General features: G+C 39.8%; 1 protein-coding gene across 2 annotated transcripts in view; it reads left to right on the top strand.

Moving 5' to 3' along the window:
* LOC107998182 (telomerase-binding protein EST1A) overlaps positions 1-15,815 on the top strand; it is a 124,282-nt gene that overhangs the window by 78,866 nt on the left and 29,601 nt on the right. For both annotated transcript variants that reach the window (XM_028666931.2, XM_062072783.1), the window contains exons 18-23: positions 289-470; positions 2,380-2,453; positions 6,847-6,959; positions 13,786-13,889; positions 14,320-14,493; positions 15,394-15,597. In XM_028666931.2, the coding sequence (XP_028522732.1) occupies positions 289-470; positions 2,380-2,453; positions 6,847-6,959; positions 13,786-13,889; positions 14,320-14,493; positions 15,394-15,597 (851 nt within the window). The remainder of the gene's footprint in view (positions 1-288; positions 471-2,379; positions 2,454-6,846; positions 6,960-13,785; positions 13,890-14,319; positions 14,494-15,393; positions 15,598-15,815) is intronic.

Here is a 15,815-nt window from a genome sequence, read left to right as displayed (position 1 = left end):
CCTCGGCCAATTCGATTTTCAATTCGATGCTTATTCCTTCCTTCCCCCCTTTTCGTTCTTTCTTCCTATCGTTCCAACGAACGATATATTTTAGATGATTTTCGTAATCCTCGTTTTCACCCATTTCATAGGATGGAATAAAAATAGAGATACATTTTCTAGGGGGATTTTTCCTATTATAAATATTGGTTCGAATTGCTGGTCCAATTATTCCCATTCAAGCCAATAACCTTTGGAAAAGGTGCTCGTGTCGCTAACGGTCCTATCCTTTACGTTTGCTTGTTTCAGATTCCCAAATGGAGCAAGGGTACCGGTCCGAGGTCCAAGAAAGGGCACTGGTCGTATCCTTACAGATGTTCAATCTGATTTTAGAACGTGGCGTGTCCTTGCTCAAGTCTCAGTTGGACAGCGGCGAGGAGCCGAGGATGGTTGTTAGCGAGGACATGCAAGTCCTTTTACCAGCTATCAAGGTATTTCCGTTATCTCTGGCATATCTAATGGCCGCCCCTATCAAGATCTCTTTTTCCAAGAAACTTTCACCGTGCGCCGGGTAAAACCACGCGTCATTCTAATTGCGCGCAGATTTTAATCTCTTGGGCTCGGATGATTTAGAAAGAGAGGGAAGAAGGAGGAATGGAGAAGGAGGGGTATTGTGATTTTATGAAAGTTTATGAAAGTTTAATGCCTATTTGCCTCGACCAGTGTAAATGTAGCCCGTAATTTATGACCACGCGTTATTCTCCGTCGAGAAAAATCGTCGTGAATCAGATTCTAAAAATAATATTGCTTAATTTAATTTTCAATCGCCACGAAATTAACCCTTTGCGCTCGATTCGATTGTCACTTTATAATCTCACAAAGTGTATTTGAGTTTCGCTAAGCATGGAATGCGGTAATGAAATTAGTTGGAGCGAAGATGAGTTTGGTTTTATTAAATAACGAAATTATTCTATTCGTTAAGGAAAATAGGTGAAAGTAGATGAAAATAGAGGCGTAGTATAAGAAGAATATAGAACGAATGAAAAATAAGAATAATAGACGGTGAATGCGAGACAAATTTTCTTTCTTCGCTAAAGATATATAAAATATTAGAATATAAAAATTTTATACGTCAATTCGCGTGTGAAATCATTCTAAATTAGCTAAAAATTTCACCGAATGAGTGCAAAGGGTTAAAAAGTTTTCATCGTTCTTTAACATTTTGCATAAAGATTGATTAAAAATTTCACCAGGCTACGAATTACATAGCAACAAGCAAATATATATATATATATGCACACTATGCACCGTATAAATCATCGTCTGAACACCATCCATCATAACTCATTACAACTTTTTAATCGACACGCTCGAGACTCGACAGAACACGATCCTCGGAGCTTCCGTCGAGCGTGTGCACGAATTTTTCGATGAATCGTGGTACCTCGATCGGATCGTAGCTCTCGACCGTCGTCGACGCTCTTGTCATCCCCGTAATCCGTACCTCGAATGGAACGGAGTCGCGCCTTGAAGCAGCCGAGAATTTATGAAGGCGGTTGGTTGGTTCGCACCCACGCGAGTACCGCCGGTGGCCGTTGTCAAGCTCGGGACCCATGCTTGGTTCGTGTCTCGACTTATTATGCAACCCGGCGTTCGCGATTAATGCACCTATCGCACGTAAACCGTGCACGCACGCTCCATCGATAAAGGTCAGCCCGTGCGACAACCCATTCGAACCATCGGTGACCACCGCTTTCTTCCTGGTTCTTCCTGAGAGCTGGTGCAACCTTCAAGGATGCGTACGTCGACTCTCGCATCTCCGTGCCGAGTGTACAGGCTGTTTTGAGATAGGTTTGGAAATTATTGGAATTATTCTTTTCGTTTTTGACGTCGCGTGGGTGGGATCGATAATGAACGAAGGGTAATTTTAAAGAAGCGGTTTTAAGAAAGAAAGGATGATGAAAGAAAATAAAAAATATCTATTGTTGTGGATGTGTTGGTTTGATCGTTCGATACTTTTTGATTTGAAAAGTATTATTAGCTTGGAGGAATTTCGAAGAGGAGAAATTAATTAAGAAAAGTGTTTTATGTTTTCTATGGTGATTTAATTGTGACGGGCGATAAATAAATATTCATCGTATAATCGTATAATTGAGAACGAATCCTCTCCTTCGGAAGAATTCTGATTGCTATCGTAACACGGGAGTAATGACAACGATTCCGCTCTTGTCTCGCGTAGAGACCATTAATATTACCGATAAAGTGGACGCAAAGTACACGACTGTTGGCGTACGATTCACTTTCTAAAGGATGGATAAGGTTAAATAGACATTCTATAAATAGAAACAGTTTCTCATATTTATGTAGGTATGTAGCTAATGTTGAATTATTTTATTCTAGATCTGGTGCGATTGGATGCTCTGTCATAGTACCGTCTGGAATCCGCCACCATCTTGCACGGACTACAGAGTCGGGTAAGTCGTCTAATAAATTTTATATTTTTTGTTAGTATTTTTTTCTTTTTTTTGCCTAAATATATGTATATTAACATTGCTTGTCCATTTTCTCGATAATGTTTGGGTCGAACAAAATTCTTTCTTGTATAAAAGAGAAAAATTGGAATTGTATCTATTTGAGGTTATGATCGATGCTTATGTATTTAAATTTAATATTTTCTTCAAATTTAAACGAATCATCTCTGGGAAACTACAACTTCGAAAATTTACGAAAAGTATGCGTAATATCAGAAATTCTCCCATCGTTTTACCCAGTTTTTGTCGTTTAACCGAAATATTCTGGTTATCAAGGATGCTACCATTAAATATCAGTGAGGAAAATAAATTTTCCTAAACGCGGTTGGATGTATTAGGATCAGCTGGTTGCAGAAAGCGTATGGGTATATATGTTTCAAACTTGGTGATTCTGCGGTTTTGTGGTTAGTGCGAATCTTTTCTTTTCGAGAGAGAGAAAGAGAAAGAGAAAAAGAGGGTCCAGTCGGTAAGCGAGCGATGCATACGCTCGCCAGCAGATTACGCCACGGCCACAAATTATTCATTGCTGGTAATAGGTATCCTTTATTTATTCATCATTTTTAAACGCTTCTCATTTCCAATTGATTTTGAAATAATTTGAAAAAAGAAGATATTAAAATAAGTGAAGATGAAATCTATCGAATTTGGTAATGTATTTTAAATATCAATTAATAACTCTAAATATTACAATTTTCAATACTCTAGATATTATTATAATTTATAAATAAGAAATATATGACATTTTATTGAATATTTTGCAAAATTTCTTGTATAAATGAAATCTAGTGATTCCAATAACACATTGATTTTCGATTTTTCGAATCGAACAAATCTTCTCAAATTAAGCGAATAATATAATCTAACCTAACCTAACTTTATTATACAATCATAATCGGACGCCATCTAATTCGAAGAATATCCATTCCTGTATCGATTTATATGTACATTGCTTTTGTCAAATCGATTTATCTTTGAAGCAGTGGTGTCGGTTATAAGGAAGAATAGAAAGACGGAGAAATTATTCGTGGCTGTAGCGGGCGCGACTATTAATCTATGTTGACACCTCAGGTGTTTTGAATTATGACTGTTGTGTTGGACGATTAATTTTCTTCATGGTGCATCAATTTCCCGGAGTAAGGGATGCTAGAGACATCACACGCGACGATCAACATCTTCGTGGCATGTGCTCGTGATTTATCGCGATGCGACAGCACGGGAAATTTCGCTGAAAACCGCTTAATTGTTCGAACGAACTTATCATCGCGGGCCCTTGTCTTCTGGAATGCTCGATCTTCCGCGTACGACGGTGGTTGGGCGTAATTAATGATGATTCTGTCTCCGAAAATGTCAACTGCAACAAAGGAGAATTACATTTCGAAATTTTTGTTGCGGATGCAACGAAACGTTGAACGTTATCCTCTCAACAATATTTCTCCAAAATTCCAAAATTTTGAAATTTCAAACTTCCAAATTGAAAATTTCAAGATTCCAAATGTTTAAAATTTTTCATCCGTAATGAAGAAATATTCAAATTCATCGATTCTCATAAGTAAAATTCGACTTATACTCGACTGGATAACATCCATCGAGCTCTCTTCGCTGGGCGAACCTGTTCTACACTCGAAACACTGTTGCGTGGGAGCGACTCATCGATATAAAACCACGCCACCCACCGATGGTAATGCAAAACACGATTCGAGGAAAGGGCGATCAACGTGTAATTATCTTCTTACGTTTCTTTCTTATCCGATGATTGACAAAAGAGTCGTGAAATCGCTAACGAGAATCGATTCTCGTCGTTCAAGCGATCACGACGATTGAAAACGAAGAAACGAGAATGATGCACGTGATTCGTTTCGATATTGTTACGTAGTAGTAGTTGGATACATATTTCGTGATTTCAATTTTTTAACGAATTTGAAGTTTAGAGAATACTAATTTTTTTCAAAAATGACAATTTATTAAACGTACTTCTTTTCTTCGCCGCTAGATGTCTCATCAATTCTTACTTTCTCGCTTTCGTTTTGATCCTTGTACACATATATAATTTTTGAAATCGTTTGTATCTTTCTATGTCAGAAAAATTCTAAACAAAATTTCGATGCAACGATATTTTAACCCGTGAACGGGAAACGTTAGTTTCAAGATTAAAAAAGTCTTATTTATTTCACTGTTCGATCTTTATCCAAGTCAAAATTTATCCACGTTCTGATTAATCACGTTTACAGCTCGGTCGCGGGATAAGATAAGAAAAAGTTAAAAGAGGGTCTTTCAACGGTGCGCGGAACGACGTCTTTTCGTGGATGATTCGAGCGCGATCGGAGACAAGGGTTTTTATTCAGGATCGAGTTGGGGAACGTATCGGGGGAATGTATCGATCCTCAGGATCTTTCTAACGAGACGAGAGAGAGAAAGAGAGAGAAAGAGAGGTGGTCGAAAAGAGAGAAAACAGTCGTGGTTGGCCGACTGATGCGATCTATCGTCCATTAAACGAGTTTCAAGGCCCCTTTGGTCCCGTAACTGCGCGAACGCTCGCGATCCAAGCCTCTTTGCGCAACCAGCCAACCATACTTAAATCAACCACTCTATGCTATAGTCGAGGATAAGTTAATTATTGTTGCTCGTTAGCGATTTAACAATTATGCGAGCGAAGCGTTTCCTTGGCAAGGACGCTTCTCTCGATCCTTTTCTTCTCTCGTTGAATACCGTGGATTCGTTATTCTATATTTATAGAACATGGATCGTAATTAATCTACTTGATCCTGGAGTATCGTCTCTTGCCGCTCTTTTTTCCCATTCCCCCCTTCTTCTTCCTGTTTTTCTTCTTTCTCACCTTTCCCCTCCCCTTTTTTCTTTCTTCCTCTTTTCACCTCCATTCACCACAAGGAGGAGGATAGAGCAACTTTGATCTTCCCACAGCGCGTGCCTGAGACCGTGTAATTGCGAGATCAATCACTGTCACCCCCTTTTTTCTCTCTCTCTTTCTCTCTCTGTCCCACGTTCACTCTATTCCCTTCTTTGGAACGAGAACACTCCATCCTCGCTCTATCGGCGTCTGTCGTGGCAGATGGTCCAGTTCGAAACTCCAATTGTCCGCGGATTTTTCCGTTTCCGATGGATGGACATCGAGCCGTTTGGAAAGAAACGCCGAGGAAAGGATTAATTAACGCTCATCTTCGTGCCCGCAATAATAAAAAATTTTCTCTCATCAGTTGGCGCGAACAACGCCCTTCAACGTTTTATTCAACGTTCCATTCGCAACATCCGTCCAAGTGCCGCCACCTATCCGGATGACCACTCGTTACTCCCCTCCCGATACTACTTCATCCATACTCATCCTCCGGCGAACCTCCATTCACCCGTCCAGCAACATCTTTCGTAATTCACGGGCATTTTTCACGAGGAAGGGCCGCGTTAATTTTCAATAAAGCCTCCGCAGAAGCGGTCGATAATAATTTAACGATAAAGAGGTTGGTCGATTGGTGGACGCACGAATGGAAACGTGTACGCAACGAGCGGGGAGAGCGCAATTAACGAATGACCTTTCATGACGGCAATCGATTAATCCCAACTCGACTCGTGCGCGTTTCTTTTTCCATCCGCTTCTCCTCCTCCTTCACCTCCTTCTTCTTCTTGTTCTGCTTCTTCCTTCTCATCCTCCTCCTCCTCCTCCTCTTCTGCCGGTTTCTTTATCGCCGCCTCCGGGTCTCGAGCACGATAGCATCGAATGATCGATAGCTTGGAAAATGATCCCCCGCGCGGTGCCATTCATCGCGGTGGAAATAATTAAACGGACGACTTTGGATTTACAGTAACACGGAAGTGGGTTCCCCCGATGGTTACGCGCTCGCCAGGCCGATACCTCGTATATTTAACCGATGTCGCCCGACGATACCCGACGTCTTCGATCAAAGCGAGAAACCCGTGAAACCCTGATCTCGCTATTAATTTTGGAGGACAAGGGATCAGAATCCCTTGTTTCATCTCCCCGCTTTTGGAATCGATACGTTCCCCGAGGCGAGGAATTTTTGGGCCGTCGAGCGATCAATCGAACTCTTGAAATTCCGAAAGAGAAGATTTTGGCAAATGAGGAAAATGCGCACGGTTGGAAATTCGGTAGAGCGCTTTGTTGCACGCGCGCTCGTAATTCGTAGTTGCGACAGGTCACTGAATCACCTTTGAGGGGATATTTATCGCGAGATGAAAGTACCATCCTTCCGGTTTCTGGTTACGCGATTTCAACTGATATATCTGGCCAGTATCCGACTCTGGTGGGAATTTGACCCGTTTCTTATTTACGTTGAACGAAAAACACACGGTGTTGGTGTTGTTGCAGCCCACCCGGGGACGCGTGGAGCAGGCTGGCCACGATGGTGAACTTGCTGGAAAAATTGAATTACTCCAGAATGATCCTTATCCAGGCCAAGGACGCGGAGGGTCGAGAAGACGGTGAGTGAATTCATAAAATTATATCCCCGAGGGATCCCATAAAATTTCGTTTTTCATTCGTTTTATGTATCCATGCTTGTATAATTTCTTTTCTTTTTAGAAATTTCTCTTCGCACGCGTGCGTGCGTAATTTTAGATTGATCTTTATGAATTTTTATAGAATATATATATATATATATATATAAACTAAGAATTAATGGACGATAAATTTCATTAAGTTAATAGATTTATAAATACTAAAAAAAAATCTATATTTTTGCGAAATTGAATATAACTATCCTGGCTTCCATCTCTCTGCTTAATTAAATATCTACTAACTCGTTCTATAATTATAAAGCTACCCGTATGACACATCTTCTGTAAAATAATTACATTCCTGTATTATCCATTTTCGATCGTGTTTCCCATTTCATAGTGTAATCTTATTCCCTTCCCAACCTACCACGCTCCGGCTAATCGCTATTAAATCAAACTAATGACCCGGTTAAAAACTAAATTGCCTTTAATTATTTCGAGCTCCCCGAGCTTATTTCTTGAACCCCGGAATAAGTCTTCCATACATCGTGCTATCACAATAATCGATCGATCAAGTTTCATTAAAGAGAGATTATCTTTAAATAAATTATCTTCTTGTATTTCTCGCTTGAACGCATCCCCCCACTCGTCTCCCACCGCACACTCGTTTCTCGACCGAATCGAAACGAAATCAAGACGTATCTCTCGATGTACCCTCAAACATATTCGCTCGAAATCTCGCCGCTTGCACGCCCAATTCCGCGCGTACAATAATTGCCCTCCTCATTTCAAAATTCCACCGGATTTTAATGGAACTCTACTTACCCTTCCGCGGCCTTTCCTACCGTAACCACGTAATGATACACCCAAGCATTACAAATGCGGGCACGAGGAACTCGAGTATATAACCGTATTATAATTGGCACGGCTAATGGCCGTTGGAATGCAATCAGAGATTCAGAGAGTGTATACTCGAGTTCTTTTTTCTTTTTTTTTTTATAAGCTGGATACATTTCGAATGTCGCGGCAATGATTCGCCGGCTAATAGTATCGCGCTGATGAAGGGAGGAGGATGCAACCCGCTTCTTCTTCTTCTTCTTTGCGAAATTAATATTCCACGGATGGATTTCCGCGGCCACGAGTAACAATAGTAATCTCGCAACGCTGATAAGAGGTTGCGTGGCGCAAAACTTTTCATTCGTTTTGAACGTGACTCGTGTGATTTAGGGAGGATTAAGGGAGAAGGGTTGCTTTTTACTTCTTTAATTTTTTCTTCTTCCTTTTTTTTTTTTTTGAAGGGAAGAAGCGAGGCGAGGAACGTCGAAGATTAATGCGTGCAGTTTCGTTTTGAGCGCTCCTCTTTCTTTTCCTTTCTTATCATTCTTTTTTTTGAGTACCAATTTTTTCGCGCCATCAATCTTGGCTGGCGTGTCATCCCTCGTTGAATCAATTTTTGTAATTGTAAAACGTGCAGGAGGTGTGTATGATTGATAATTTCTTCGCGTTAGGAGAATATTATTTCTAAAATATAAATTTTACCACGTTCTCGATCGAATTACATTCTTACCAATTTTCTCTTCCAATGATTCCAATACTCCAACTCCCCTCCAAACGTTATCCACGTTTATTCTGACGTTTCGTCATCACGCGTCCCGTAATTCCGCGAGCGTACAAGGCCCCCGCGACGATCCCTCGCGATAAACCGAGTCTGCTGTGGACCACTCGTTTTAAATCGAAAAACCTAAGTTCCTCGAACGGTGAAGCCTCTGGCCGTGTGTTGACCCGCGGATAGCCGCCGGTTACGTAACGGTGAATCCGTTCGATGTGACCACTGCAGAGTGCCATATACACTCAAACTCTCTCCCTACCGGGCCGATTACAAGTTGCCAGCCAATGCGATTGGTGTTCGACCGTTTGTTCCGTACGGCCACGCCGTATCCCTCTCTTCCTCCGATCTTTCTAGTTTTTCTTTTATTTTTTTATTTTCGTCGAGATTGCGCTTGGAAAAAGTGACGATCCACGCGTGGTATTTTTTCCTACCAAATTTAAGTGGAAAATTGGTCATTTTCTTCCCACGATTAATGATGTTTAATGTGTATTTACATGTTCCTGAAAATTGTCGAAGCAACAGGGGAATCTTTATTTATTTTTATTTTTCTTCTTTCGATATTTTATCTGTTCGAAAATTTTCTCAATCGAATATATATCTACGTTTGAAGGAATACGGGTAATATTAAATTGTAAATAGTATTATTTATTTGCACGAGACTTGTAAGAGGCTGCATCGAAAGTAATCGAAGCCTTAATTAACATTATAACCGGCGATGAACACTCGTCGAAATAATACAATAAACGAAAAGGGGTTAGCACGTATATTTATATATCTACGCGTGGATTGTGTCACGAGTAAATGAAACGTGATTGTCGACGCGTTGATTACGTGCATATGATTTATGAATACTCGGTAATACTTTTTGAAATGAAGCTAGACGATAGGATCGTCCTCGTATCTCTTTCTCTCTCTTTGAGGAGAATTTTGGGTTAATCGATTCCCCGGCTTAAATTCCATCTTTGGTTTTTCTTTTCAGATTAGGTCAGGTTGCGAAGATTGATGAAGCGTAATAAAAAGGAGGGGGGTGTAAAACGAATTTTGGAAGTAAATGGAAAAGGAAAAGGAAAAAAAAAACCAACGGTGATTAACGGCGATTCCATTAACCTTTCGCGATGTTTCATTTGTCTTTCGTTTATCGCAAATGCAAAGTTATGCAAAGAATCCATCGAGAAGAGAGGAGAAGGATTGCTCAACTTTAGCGAGTCGCTCAATCGCATAATCTCGAACTTGTCTTCTTTCCTCTTCTTTGATTGCAGTTTCGTCGTGATGAAGATGATTGTTTTCGCGTAGAATCCGAGTATCCCAGATCCCATAGAATTGGGTTTATTCTAACGGGTCCGGACGGGTGGGAAAGAGCGTTCCAGTTTCGAGCCGCGTCCTTGGTCGTGTTATACTTAACTTTTGAGATAGGTTTACACGCGTAGTTACAAGTGCATAATTCATAGATCGTATTGTAGGTATCGACGATTCAGGATTCCGTTGTTAATTCATTAAATCGGATCGGATTATTCTGTCGTTTGAAGTTAAGGGCTGCTAAAAAAAAAAAAGGAAAAAACAATGTTTACGTGGTTTGAATAGAATTATAATAGAACGTTTGATCGAATTTCTAATCAGTTACCATTTTATTAATACCAAACAACCAAAGTTTCCTTCTTTCTCTTCATCTTTGGTCTTCTGGTAATAAGATTCTAAAGGAACTTGGAAAATGAACAAATAAAATCAATTGGTCGAGTCAAAGGATACTCAGATATATGTTAAATAACTAAAATCGCACTTATACATTTCCCAACTGATCACACTCTCGAGAACAATCCGTGTATACACGCACACGTGGACACGAGCAGGAAAACGACAAATCCATTCTTGCCTGTTCGTGAAAAGGGAACAAAACCGAATCCCCAGGGGGAAAAATCACGGAACATCGAAAGGCTAAGCAGCAGGAACGTCCGGTTCTGCTGGATCGTGAGCACGCGAGAACGCAGAGAGGCGGCGATACGATTCGAAAAAGGAACTGAGACAGTAACGGTACATCCAGTAACGTGTGCCGTAATGCCAATTTGTTGCCACGGACGGTTCTTGCGTTTCCCTTCCTCTCTTCCTCCTCCGTTTCTCCTCCATTCTCCTCCCATTCTCTCGATTTACCCGCGCGCGCGTTACACCCGAGGCACAATGGATAAATTGGACAAAAGGTACGAGGAGAGAGAAGAGGAGAAGGAGGAGGAGGAGAGAGAGAGGAGGATGGCGACTGCGTATGGGGTGGGCGCGTTGCGAACAACGTGGCCAACAGACCTGAGAAAGAATGTTATTGTGAGGATCGTCCAAGATGTTTCTCTCTCTTTCTCTTCCACTTCTCTTCTTTTTTCACCCTGTTCCGCGACTTCTTTTTTTTCCACGACTCTCTTTTTTATCTTCCTTCCCCGCTTTTATATTCTCGTGTCGGACGATCCTCGAATCCGCTCCGAGAAATGCGATAAACACGAAGAAGATAAGAACGAATTATCATCAATTCTTCACGGTTCCACGGTTAAATATATCTTTGTGTAATCATATATGGAATCACGTTTGCGAATTCGGCATAAGATTTTATCTTAAATACAAATCCATCCATTTACTTGGTATTTAATTTTTTCAAATTCAAATTCCAACGATATCCTTTTCAAACGTCAATTTCGTTCATTCGAGTCGTATCGAATTGAGAGGAGGGGAGAGAGAAAAAAGGGTTTTAAATTTGTCGTGGTTAAATTCTCACAGTTATGCGCGACACCCTGTATACGTTCGGTTCGTTAGCACCGAGGAGTGATACGGGTTTCGCGTGATCGCGAGTGCCACGACATCTATTCGGAATTCGCATTAACAAGGCGAGCACGCTCTCTATTTCGCGTGCGCGATTAGGTTTCTATATTTCCTTGCGCACACCATCCCGCGTGTACGAGGCACACCGTGGCTTTAATCTATTCTCGCGCGAGAGATCCTCCTCCGGATGATCGATTGCGAATGCCGCCACGCTGATCCCTCCTAACTCGATCCTCCTCACGTTCCGCGCGAGTTCCCCGGCCACACTGACCATGAACTTCGTGTAATATTCGCGATAAACGCGGCCCGACCGTGTAAAGCGATTCAAACCGGCGCTCGGGCGAATATTAATGGCGGCGATCGAAGCCGGGGCCAAGTTCCATTCGAAATTGTTACCGTTTACGGTGTCGAACGGGTCAATATACGGATATCTGATGACGGAAGCGAATTGAATCAGATTTTGGGCAATGTTGTAATGGTTTTCGGGGATATTGGGATATACGAGGGGATTTGTGTATCGAAACGGATAATGAAATTGTTAGGGAGCGAGGTTTCGGATTACGAGAACGCTGGGAAAATTGGAATTTCGTCCAAGTTGAATTTAAGGGAGTTAGGGGTTCGCCCTTGTTACGAAAATATTTTGATTAGGTATTTCATGAGCATCTAAATAGAGATTTATCGTACGTATATCGATGTGGAAAGAAACGTTTGAAAATTTGCGAGACACCCTGTATACGAGCACAGGGGTTGCCTGTCCTACACTCGAGCCTCGTCGATTCTTTTTAACCGTGTTATGTACAAGGACTATCATAATTTCTGTGGCATGCCACGCAACGAAAAAGCTATACCTTCAAACTAACCATCTTGTTCCTACATACACAACCGATTACATGTACCCGTGTTCCGGACAATCCCGAGGCACGTTCTTCTCCCGTCGTTAAATCGTTCCATTATCGGCGATCAATGACGCGAGGTATGCGCGCTACAATGTAACCTGGAAGAAGCGCATCGATCTGTACGCGAGACCGTGTCATCCGACAGGTTGAATATTCTTAAGACCCGTTCGTCCGAGGAGCAACCGTAAACGCCCCGCCACTCCCCGGTACTTGTTGCTCAATGTTTATCGACGATGCACCCGCTCGATATTTGCATGATGACAGCCTGCCGTTCGTCATTATCTGTCTCTTCGATCCAGCGGGATAATTTTCGGAAACCGTGCGTTGGGATATAACTGCGCGTGCAACTATTTATTTCGATATTTATTTCGATATTTATATAGTGAGTTTTCGTGCAACGGTGCGTGCGCAGGTTATTTTAGTGGTGGGGTTACGTATGTAATCGTGATGCTCATAGATGGGGTACGCGTAGCGTTCTAACTGTATCGAGTTTTCTATTTTCGAGTTTTACGTTTTCGAAGCGAAATATTTTTGATCGGAAATGGAAGGAATGTGACCATCGTGCGTTGCTTGTGCGTGATTTTTTTTTAATCGTACGTAAAACGGCGATTATTGAACATCGCAGAAGGATTAATGCGAAATATACGTGTTATTTGTGATGTCTCGAAGAGATTGAAGATAAGGATGAATTTTGTGAGATAGGAAAAGTAAGAAAGGTTTTATATTTATCGTAAATTAATTTTATTTATCGTTGTGCTTGTCGATGTAAATTTCGATTTTTTTTCAAACAATGTATGTTTAAAATCTTAACCTCTTCAATTAAGTACATGTATACACGATTTTAAGAGTACTTCAACATTTATTCCATGAATGTTTTTGATTTTATTTATTATAATGATTTATTATAATGAATTATTTGTCGTAATGATTCTAAATTCGTCTGTTTAATATTCGGTATAGATTATCTAATGTCTTAAAAAAATTGAATGTAACATCTGTATGGAATATTTAAGGTTAGGTATGCATATATTTGATATATGTATAAGAGTTGAATTCAATATCACAATTCACTGGACATCCAATAATGCTCGTTTTATAAAATAAAATTTCGAAAACGTATTTGTAAAGTAAAAATAATCTATAAATAGATTTTATAAAATAGCAGAAGTATTAAGAAATAACACATAAATGATGTTATTTGAAATTCTTTCAAGATCAGAACAAATAGTCAACGTCTTTTCATGTATTTCATTTTCTTAGAAGTCATTCTCTTCTTATTTTAAAAGTGAATATCTAATTAAGATACCATTCACGTTTTAATATACGTTGTGAAAAACGGTATCTCTAGCGGCGAACATATGCTTATGCATAATTTTGTAATTTTAAGTTTCTGCAATAGGATAGATTGAATTATTCTTAATACAGGAAATTCATTTACAAGATTTTATTTTTAGCTACCGTCGATTGCAAATTTACAATTTTTATCTAAAAGTTCAATTATTTGTTTTAGAACTTGAATTGGTAAAACTGCCGGAAGATATGACTTTGGCAGGATTCACTCCGTTGATGTCAAATCCTCAAGATCCTTGTTATGCCGAGAAGAACGAAGATATGGTAAATATACCGTTATATATATATATATATAAATATTAAAAAAAGACGAGATTCTTTTTTCGTTTAATTTTTCTTAGAATAAAAAATTTAGAATAGCTCGATACGAGATGAGTAAAGATTAGATTATCTTCAATCGTTTTAGTGATTTTATTTAAAAAATCAGAAAAATATATTATTTATCAATTCATTGTTCTGTTCACTTGGAACAAAGTGAAGTTTTACCAGACAACAAAGTTAGTAGAGTAAATCTAGAAATTCGCTTCAAACTGTATCTGTACTGTATCCAAGAAACGCGTATCGCCTCCGAAAACTTATTTATCGCAAACTTTGAACAAAGCTCATTCGCCTCGTGATTGAAATTTCAAAACAGACTCGCGTTCTGCATTCTCTACTCCATCCCAGCTAAGCTCTGGCTCATGTCGTATTCCAGGAAGTCGCTCAAGTGTGTCTCAGGATAAACAAGATTCTGTTCTTCGGCCAAGTGTTCCTGTGCGGCCTCGAGACACCGGTATTGAAGTTGCAAAAGAGCGAAACTGGCGTAAGCGAGTACGTTTCTGTGGTAGAGGCTTCGAGCACAAGTACGCCGAGTTCACCACCGGAACAGGTAAATAACTCTTTCGTGAAGTATAAATTAATAAATGTCATTGTAAATTATAAAATTATAAGCCTAGACAATTGATATAATTGAGTATATGATCTTAAAAAGTAAAAATATATCCATTAGCGTAGAAATATGGCAGAGATTAAGAATTTTTTTTATTATATTTATAAAAATATTCAACTCTCTACACGCGTTAAATTATTTCGTTTCTTGAAACGTGTAATTTAACACAAGTATTTTCCATTTTCTCATTAAATAAAACGAGTTAACTTTTTTTTTTTGTTAGGAACTCTTGCTCATCGTCGCTCGTCATTGGGCGAATAAAAAATTTTGTTTAAGAACGATCCTTGGCAACGATCCTTATTCCCCCCTTTGTGAATTATTCATTGGTTCATTCGCGTTTGCATTTGGGGGCAGATGGAATTTTGATGGAAGGGGATTAACGTGTCGTTTAGGGAAATTGAAAGGAGGGGGTGAAAGTTGAAGCAAAGGGAGTGGTTGTTTGGCAATATCGTTATAGTAGATTTTCAGAAAATTGACTCTTGTTATCGATTGCCGATATCGATTATGGATGAATACCTTTTAAAAATACCTTTTAAAAAGAATACTTTATTTCATTTATCATTTTTCATCGTTAGAAATACAAAATTCGCGTTCATGATACAAAATGTATACATTGATAAACATGAATTTAATCTCTGTCATCTTTAATGAGATAATTCAATAAAAAAAAAAAGGCACTCTCAAAAATACAATTGCACGAAAAGTCAATGGCAATAAAAATGAAGGGAGAATTGGTTGGAAAAAGTAATATCCAGAGGAAAATTAGTTCCAGCTCCCCTCTTTTTTTCCATACTCATTCCTCGGTAATGAATTCAAAGAGAATTCTTGATTCGTTTTCAGAGCGACTCCGAGCTTCTGGTAGAAAGTTACAGCGAGGGTGAGGACGAGCCTGTATCCACCATGAGGAGATTACCCTTGTGCACAGACGTACCTGACGATAGCACCGCCCCCGTGGCTGCGGTCGAGATAAGGTCGCTGATCGAGAGAAAAGAGGAACTTGAGAGGCGGCAACGGAAACAGGATCGTCACAGGCAGCGAGTCCAGGTGAGTAACTAATCAACCAAAATGTTTAATAACCAAAACGTCGATTCCTTTTTGGTCAAAGTTCGATGTTGAAGGCAGAATTTGTTTAAGAATACAAGAATATAAGTTCTTTCTGTTCTCTCGAATTTCCTCGGCCGCAAAAATTTACAACAACCAACCGACCAAACAGAACGGACGCTTCGAAATGCACGCCATCCAGTTGGTTGGATGCTTCCAAA

Source organism: Apis cerana, linkage group LG3, assembly GCF_029169275.1.
Source record: "Apis cerana isolate GH-2021 linkage group LG3, AcerK_1.0, whole genome shotgun sequence".
Lineage (NCBI taxonomy): Eukaryota > Metazoa > Arthropoda > Insecta > Hymenoptera > Apidae > Apis > Apis cerana.
Note: the sequence above shows the minus strand (reverse complement) of the source record. Positions and strands in the feature narration are given on the sequence as shown.